This window comes from Cryptococcus neoformans, assembly GCF_000091045.1.
Source record: "Cryptococcus neoformans var. neoformans JEC21 chromosome 7 sequence".
Taxonomy (NCBI): Eukaryota; Fungi; Basidiomycota; class Tremellomycetes; order Tremellales; family Cryptococcaceae; genus Cryptococcus; species Cryptococcus deneoformans.
This window is the reverse complement of record NC_006692.1, coordinates 205,213-212,920: the sequence shown is the minus strand read 5'-3', so window position 1 is coordinate 212,920 and position 7,708 is coordinate 205,213. Positions and strand designations below refer to the sequence as shown.

Genomic DNA, 7,708 nt, shown 5'->3' with positions numbered 1-7,708 from the left:
CTTGGGAACTTCAACCTCCAGAAGCCTCTCGGTCATGTCGAGATCGACAGCAGCTCCCATCAAGTAATGACCTCTGACCCGCGCAATAAGTTTCCTAAGAGGCTCCACTAATGAACGAGGTTCAATAGTACCGACGCACGCCGAAGGCAAGAGGGGAGTGAAGGCGAAGTATGTCTGGGGAGAAATAAGCGTTACGTTATAGGCATGTGCTGGCAGAGATTGGATGAGGGAGACAGCCTGCCCTAGCATTAGCTATACCTTCTCCATGAACGTAGAATGGCTTACACCCCAGCCTCCGCCAACGATAACAAGCCTAGGCTTCCCTCTCATAGCTCTTTTCGTATCATCTTCCTCATCATCCAAATTCACCTCGATGATCGGCAGATTCTTCTTACCACCAACTCGAGGTTTCAAACTCAGAGGGTTACAGGGCACACGATCGACATGTCTCTCAGAGTAGGTAAACGCATCATGAACCAGAATTGCGCCAGTGAGGACAACGAGACCAAAGATGGAAGACAAAACGAGCCTGATGCTGACAGACAAGTAAGGGTGTTTACCAGCAAACTCCTCTGAAGAGATACGGAAGGTGCTGCGAGTACGGACGAGGTTGAGCTGGGAATGAGGCTTCGAAGATGGTCTGTGATGCCCAGCGAAGAAATTTTGGGACAAAGCTGAGTTGGTTGGTCTTACTACCTTGCCGCCGGCATCGTTCGAGAGGGACCGAAAAGTTGAGGGCGGCAAAGGTCGTATCGGCCGAAGGGTCGAGAGTCGATGTGGAACTGAGCCTGGGGCTGGCCTAAGGCGGAACATGATGGTAGGGATGGGCGTTCGCCTGGATGCTGTTTGGAGGGGAAGAATGGAGCTATTGGGAGAAGAATGGGTTGAGATGGGAATTGATGAAGTGGAGCATGCGACTCGCCAGAAGATGGGCAATAATCAAAAGGGACAACGCAGAGCTACGAGTTCACCAATAAATGCGTCGCCGACGTCATTGGTACTGAGTCACGTGACAGTTGATCATATTTCAACTGTCGTTAGAAAAATCGAAAGCCGGCGAACTAAGAAGCCCACGCAGGGGAACGAATACCACCACAACATCATCAAATTGAACATAATAATAATGAAGGTGGACAAATCGCATTACGCAAGAGGAGATATAAGGCAAATGACGTTTTTCGTCGGGAGAGAACATGTTTTGGTCGAACCCAGAAGTCGACCAAAATAAACACGCCCAAAACGCGTTTTGGTACTTACGTAAAATGTGAATTTTGGGTTTTCGTCCGACCAAAACGTAAAATTGGAAGTACCTAAATTATTAATTTATCACCCCACGCATGTCGCAGCAGGGAGTTTCTTGACCTCCACCACTTGCTGGACTACTACTAACTACTCTTTGTAAGACATTGAGCTTTTATGATACTGGTGGTCACAGTGTACCAGATACAAGATAATTTCCAGTATACGCAAGATCTGCTGTCTTACCTGTTCCCAGTCCCGTTCCATCCGATCATAAATTCTCCGCCCGATATGCAAAGCCAGTAGTACGCAGCCCCACTGGAACAACCGAGAACGCAGGAACTCATCGAGAAAGCTCCACGAGAGACTCCTCACGTCCTTGCCATTTTCCCGCCTGGTGTGTCATCTCTATCAACCATCAACCAACATAGCCGCATCAGCCATAATCCCGCCGAAATACCACGCACGCAAGACTACAAATTGCGACTTAGCTCGCTGTCCGAAGGTGAACATCCCCCGGGCAACTCAAAGACGGCATGAGAAGCAAATGCAGAGCGCGTTACAGCAGCTCAAGCTAGCGCCACAGAAGCAATCAATGAGGACTGTTTTGACGAAAATGATGGTGGCGACGGTGGCGGCGGTGATGTGGAAATGCCTGAGGCAAATGATGAGGTAAGCTGCTTTCTAGTGAGAAGTCAGTAAATCAGATATATTCAACTTGGTAACTCGTTGCAGAATGAAAATCCCCGACTGTCTGCTGCCAGACAGAATGTAGCTGGAGAAAGTGAATCAACCACACAGGAGGCGAGTCAAGGGTTCTGCGGCGGAATCTAAGGAGATAATCACTGACTCTTTCAACACCTATTGTTTAGAGCAATCCCAATCTTCATACTACAAGCGCCGAGCCTTCGATCTCCAATCCCCTAATACGCCAGAGATAACGTACAGTCTGACAAGATAGGTGACGTTTTTTACGGCGAGCACTACAAGTCACTGCTTGAGAACGAGGTGGAAGTGGAGCGTGAGAAGATTGGCGTCAATTACTTCTCTGATGAAAGAGACATTGCTCTAGCTTTCACGTCAGATGGCTTCTGTCCCTTCAAAAAGCGATCCGCCACGTGCTGGCCCTCTTCCTCCACAACCTCAACCTCGCACCTGGCATTAGGACCCCCATCGAAGAGCTTATTCCCATGGGGATTGTTCCAGGGCCTAAGAAGGCCAAGGACTTTGACTCATTCCTTTTCCCAGTGGTGGAAGGATTGTTGAAACCGGCAGTTGGTGCGAGGACTTGGGAATGCGGGAAGAATTTTTCACCTTGAGAGCTCATCTCCTCTTCGCCTCCGGAGATACTCCAGCTGTCTCCATTTTCATGAACATGAAAGGCACCAATAATTACTGCCCTTGTCGAATAAGCGCTCGCGAAAGCACGGCATCAAGGGCAAGTCAATTCTATCAAGGCTGTCCACCATCAACTTTTCGCTATCCTTCCCGACTGACTTCATGCACCTTGCATTCGCGAACGTTCTTCCAACAATTGGTTGATCTGGTCGGCGGACTTGTGAGGAAGCTGAACAAGGAGAAGTTTGCGTTACTGGGAGAGGCTGGGAAAGGCAACCGCTGCTTCAGGGCGTACGATTTCATTATGCTTTGCTGCCAATCCACCCGACTTCGTCGAGTGTCGGCAACCTGCACGGCAGACAGCTGGTCATTCTGGATACAGCATCTGGCTCCTGTCCTCCTCGAACAGCTCATCCCCACAGAGTGTCACAAACACTTTATGCAGCTTTCTGAGCTGGTACGAGAATGTTTGGAATTTGAGCTGCCAAGGAACAGGCTGGATGGTCTGAAAAAGGGTTGGGCAAATTGGGTGAGAGATTTCGAGAATTGAATAGCTCGGCTGTTTACCTTGCATTGGTCTCAACTAAGCTAACAACTTACAAAGATTATATTATAATGATAACCCCAGCCGTCTTCACCTCTGCACCTCCCAAATGCATATGCTCCTACATATCTGTGACTACCTCCGAGCAATAGGGCCTGTATGGGTCTCCTGGCAGTTTGCGATGGAGCGTTGTTGCGGAGATTTAGGTTCTCACATTTCGAACTCCCGAAACGTGTATGCTAACATGGACCAGAGACTCTTGTCCAAAAGTATCATATACCATCTTACCAACAAATATGGGATAGATAATATGTTGAGGCCTAACCAAGGGGTATCTGGTGATGAGAATAGTGCAAAGGACTCCGAAAAACTCCTACCAAACTGTAAAAATTTCTTCAAGACAACACCGAGATGTAATGATGGGCTGACAGCTGCATAGACCCACACTACGCAATATCTTCGCAGTCCAACGAATCTTCATAGCCTCCCACATAACGTCATCGATAAGGTGATTGGCACCATAGCAACTCATTTTGGCATTCAATCTGGTGACGATCTATGATCGCCAGTGTCAATGGAGAGACTCCGGGTGTGGAGCCGAGTCAGAGTCCTCCACGGTGGTGACACCGTGCGGGTGGTCAGGCTGGACGGCAGGTGGTCATAGAGGCAAGCTTGTTTCCGGTCGTTTATTACATTGCTTTGGATATTAACGCTCTTGTCACGTACAGCAAGACCCGCGTACCAAGAGATTCTATAATAACCCCTGGCCATTATTCGACGTTTACGGAAAGACATGTACAGATGCGACTGCGACAGGGCGACCCGTCTATATCCCTGGAGACGGGCTCGGTCTCATAATGAGTATGACATGAGGTGAAAAGATTTTTTACAGGTTTCTTCTGGCTTTTATACCTTATACCTTGTAACCTTGGTTCTTGGGAGTGGGAAATTGTTTGTTACCGTGGACGTATCCGGACGGATTCTCAACAAGTAATAGCAATAATGCAGCAATGAAGAAGCGGCATGACCTTCGAACTCCCATTAGTAATTAACCATCACAAATCGCTCTACAAGGGCATTTCGTCTTTGCCCTCCTCATTCATTGCGCGTCATGCTAACCAATCATCGTCGCTAACCGTTCAGAATCCAGGTGCTTCGTGCAGTATTGATATGACAACAATAGTCGTATGATGTAACCTGCGTGACTGGAAAGACCGAAAACTGCGACAAGGAGCCCCAGCGTCGTTCAAAAACCAGTCGGCCGCCGGTTCCCTTCCTGGCAGCCGCAACTCTTCACTAGCGATAGTAATATTCTTCCCTACGACACTAGGTATTGGATATGAGTAGACCTCTGGGGGGAACACGGCTCAAATCCGCGCTCCCTAAGGTTCCCATGTCGTCGTTGCGTCTTTTTTTGGAGCCTTAAAGACAAGCGAAATGACTATAGGGATAGATGGCCTGTGAACTCGGCTGGAGAACTTTCACTGGTTGGACGAATGGAGCCGAGATCATGAGGAGCGACAGCCGAATGAAGAGAAAAGACTGGCAGGTCCATAGTATAAGAGAAATACCGCGAATCTCGCTCACGCTCCAACAATGATTCGTTCTCCGACTCATCACTACCTATCATCACAAAATGTCGCCCTTGTTTGAGAACCTAAAAGGTGCCAAGGATTGGCCTCTTCCGTATCCTCGGTGTCCCTGCTGCTCTGAGAAAGGACAAGGCCACTCGCTATGGCCGTCTCGCGCGCCATGTCGGGCTTGATCCCACTGCTGGTACGGAGGAGATTCTCGATAAGGTGCTCTCTGCCGGAAAAACTGGAACCTATCGAACCTACTGTGGTTCAGGATGGTCCGTGTAAACAAAACATCCTCGGCGGGGAAGATGTTCACATTGAGTCACTTCACAGCCTTTTCATCCACAAAGACGACGGCGACACGGTCGGTTCTAATAGCTTTCGAAGCTCGTTCTTCTTGACTGACAACAATGTTTTAGGCATGCATGTGGTCCAGTCTCCCGATGGCAAGTGGAAAAATTGATCCATCGCCAGAGCGATGGTTAAAAACGACATGCACCACGTCGGTCTTGTCGTTGACCTCAATACATCTGGCGGATTCACCAGCTTTGGAAGAAAGAAGGGAAGAACTGTCCTTGGGCTTTATGTTTTGGTGTTCCACGGGCCTCCTATTATGGCTTCTTCCATGCCAATTCGTAAGGATCTTTTTCATAACAGGTATCCTTGGATCCACTGATACTCACCTCATTTTTAGCTGACGAGGTATCCGAGGCCGGATATATCGGCGCCTTCAGTGGGGCGTCGATTCCAGTCATCAAGTGCGAGACCAACAATCTTTTCGTTCCCTTTACTTCCAAAATTGTCTTTGAAGGGTCCTTTCCATTACCGAAACAGCCCCTGAAATTCCATTGGGAGGAGAATGCACGGCTACATCTTCCCTGCGATACCCACAATTGGCCAGTTTACAAGGCTAACTGCATCACTCACCGAGACGATGCTATCCTGCCCATGTCTGCTTGCCGTCGTTTGACCGATGAAACAGTGAGTTCCCTTATGATCCCCTATGTAAACGGGCTAATCGGTTGACCCTTTAAGCATACCATGATTGGTACCTTTGCCGCTGCTGAGATTGGCAATTTTGTCGAGATGCTGGTCTTCGGTCAAGGATGCCTTTTCCCCCTTCGAAACTCAAGTCACTTGGGTTGCCCTTCAGTTCGACAACTAGGAGGGGTTGAGGGAGATGAAGACCACTTCCGAGGAATTGAGAAAGAAGGTCGGTGACGTTGTGTTCACCACAGAATGGGCTACATCATCCATCGTCTTGTTCTTGTGGGAGATGACATTGACATCTATGACGGCAAGGACATTCGTAAGTGGTATTACAGACTCAAGCGTCGCAGAGAACTTACGCTCTCAATCTACAGTCTGGGCCTTCTCCACTCGTTGTCGACCAAACCTGAATGAGACTTTCTTCAAGGACGTCCGTGGATTCCCCTTCGTGCCATACATGGGTCACGGTAACGGCTCTCCTGTCAAGGGTGGCCAGGTCGTTTCTGATGCCTCTCGAGTACACCACAGGACCCGATTTCATTGCTGTCGACTTTCAGAATAGCAATCCCGAAGAACTGAAAGCTCATATGCTCAGCAAGTGGGAGGCCGATGGCTTTGCTCCTTTGTGAGGGATGCGACCGTACTCTGCAATAGATTAGAATCAAGCTTCTCAGAGTTGATAATGATCTGAACAGATTATGAAGTATTTAAAGCATGTCACTGTGGGCATTATCGAAATGCCTCCGTCCACACCCAATCGCCGCTTCTCTTGTTATACTGCCCGTAAGATTGGTGGGTGAGATCCTTCGTGCTCAGTCGAGACCTAAAGTTGGTGACATCGAATGTACATATATTGATGCAGCAATCATTGTATCACCTCGTAAACTTCTCCTTCCCCCTTCCATCCCTCATCTGCCTTGCCCAATACTTGTCCCCAAAACTTCATCAGCCCATACCATTCTTCCTTTCCCCTCGGCATGTCTTCTCCCTTCCGGCCGCCTACCCCTCCACCCTGCACTACTTCAACTTCCCTATACCCACGTCTGATCCCGCTAACGGTTTTTTGTTGTACAGCAGATTGTGGTGATTGACGTGTAAAGTATAGGACCGGGGTGGAAACGTTGAGTGGGGATGCCGGGTGGGTAAGGAGAGGTGCGCAGATAGATATGATGCTCCCTAATCTTTTACCGTTGTCCTTTTCGTCGTTGGTTTTCAGAGGTGTCTTGCCGATATCAATCCCTAATTCAAGGGCTACAGTACCACCCTGACCCCAGCCGAAGAGATGGATGTCTTCCAGCCTCCAACCGAGATGGGGCGATATTAAAGTCTCCAGTAATTTGCGGAGTTTGGACAACGGGGCAGTTGGATTTTGTGAAGAGATCGGGAGGGGATTGAAATAGGGGTCAAATGCTTGATACCATGAGAAAGAGGGATGGTCCATGAGAGGGATGCTGATTGAAGAACGTCAGTGATGACAGGAAACATGCAGGTCATCTGGCTTACGGATCAAGGGCTGTTAAGGAGAGAACTGCTGTTGAAGGAAGATTGAGCTGCTTGGCCAGATTGAAAAATGACGCTTTGTTATCCCCTAAAAGTCTTACGATCAACTTCGAATTATTGAGCATATATTTCTGGGAGTCACGATAATGCTCGCGAGATACTTTGCACCTACCAAGGCCATGGAACATTATTAGTAAATTTCTGTCCTTCCTATCTGGAGATGAATTGTAGGAGAAGTCCCATGGTTTAAGGAGCGATGGGCTCGGTATAGGTTTTGAAATGAGGGAGGCGGAGGAGGAAACGGGGCGTAAGTTGAGAGTTGACATGTTGAAGACGGACGTCGGATATGTAGTGCACTTGATTAAGCTTTTGGGATCCTCTATTTTGGAAATATAGGCGTCGATACAGGCTGATGTGGTTGGTATTGTGGTTAGAAGTGTTAAGAACGAGGAAATGGATAGAGATGCAAGAGACAAGATGATGTTTTCGAGCGGTGCCTGATTTGCCGACTTTTTGTTAT

General features: G+C 48.4%; 3 protein-coding genes across 3 annotated transcripts in view; 1 reads left to right on the top strand and 2 right to left on the bottom strand.

Moving 5' to 3' along the window:
* CNG00750 (64 kDa mitochondrial NADH dehydrogenase, putative) overlaps nucleotides 1–945 on the bottom strand; it is a 3,153-nt gene extending 2,208 nt beyond the window's left edge. Inside the window, exons 1-2 of the mRNA XM_571799.2 lie at nucleotides 286–945; nucleotides 1–237 (exon numbers count right to left, since the gene is read on the bottom strand). The exon at nucleotides 1–237 is cut by the window's left edge and continues 37 nt beyond it. Coding sequence (XP_571799.1) covers nucleotides 1–237; nucleotides 286–813 — 765 coding nt within the window. The 5' untranslated portion in view covers nucleotides 814–945. The remainder of the gene's footprint in view (nucleotides 238–285) is intronic.
* Nucleotides 946–4,217: 3,272 nt separating this feature from the next.
* CNG00740 (cytoplasm protein, putative) lies at nucleotides 4,218–7,361 on the top strand. Its single transcript, XM_024657499.1, has 5 exons — nucleotides 4,218–5,062; nucleotides 5,118–5,333; nucleotides 5,393–5,679; nucleotides 5,734–6,007; nucleotides 6,063–7,361. Exons 2-4 carry the CDS (start codon nucleotides 5,177–5,179, stop codon nucleotides 5,917–5,919), a joined length of 630 nt encoding a protein of 209 aa, XP_024513182.1. The 5' UTR covers nucleotides 4,218–5,062; nucleotides 5,118–5,176; the 3' UTR covers nucleotides 5,920–6,007; nucleotides 6,063–7,361.
* On the bottom strand, nucleotides 6,462–7,642 carry CNG00730 (conserved hypothetical protein). Its single transcript, XM_024657498.1, has 3 exons — nucleotides 7,361–7,642; nucleotides 7,192–7,276; nucleotides 6,462–7,139 (listed from the first exon to the last, which is right to left on the bottom strand). Exons 1-3 carry the CDS (start codon nucleotides 7,512–7,514, stop codon nucleotides 6,554–6,556), a joined length of 825 nt encoding a protein of 274 aa, XP_024513279.1. The 5' UTR covers nucleotides 7,515–7,642; the 3' UTR covers nucleotides 6,462–6,553.
* Nucleotides 7,643–7,708: the final 66 nt, after the last annotated feature.

Coding starts and splice junctions, on each gene's coding strand:
- CNG00730 (XM_024657498.1), bottom strand. CDS start 7,514: ATGTCAACTCTCAACTTACGCCCCGTTTCCTCCTCCGCCTCCCTCATT. Junction 7,277..7,360: donor AATAATGTTCCATGGCCTTG/GTAGGTGCAAAG, acceptor TAAGACTTTTAG/GGGATAACAAAGCGTCATTT. Junction 7,140..7,191: donor TCCTTAACAGCCCTTGATCC/GTAAGCCAGATG, acceptor TTCTTCAATCAG/CATCCCTCTCATGGACCATC.
- CNG00740 (XM_024657499.1), top strand. CDS start 5,177: ATGGTTAAAAACGACATGCACCACGTCGGTCTTGTCGTTGACCTCAAT. Junction 5,334..5,392: donor GGCTTCTTCCATGCCAATTC/GTAAGGATCTTT, acceptor CCTCATTTTTAG/CTGACGAGGTATCCGAGGCC. Junction 5,680..5,733: donor GTCGTTTGACCGATGAAACA/GTGAGTTCCCTT, acceptor TGACCCTTTAAG/CATACCATGATTGGTACCTT.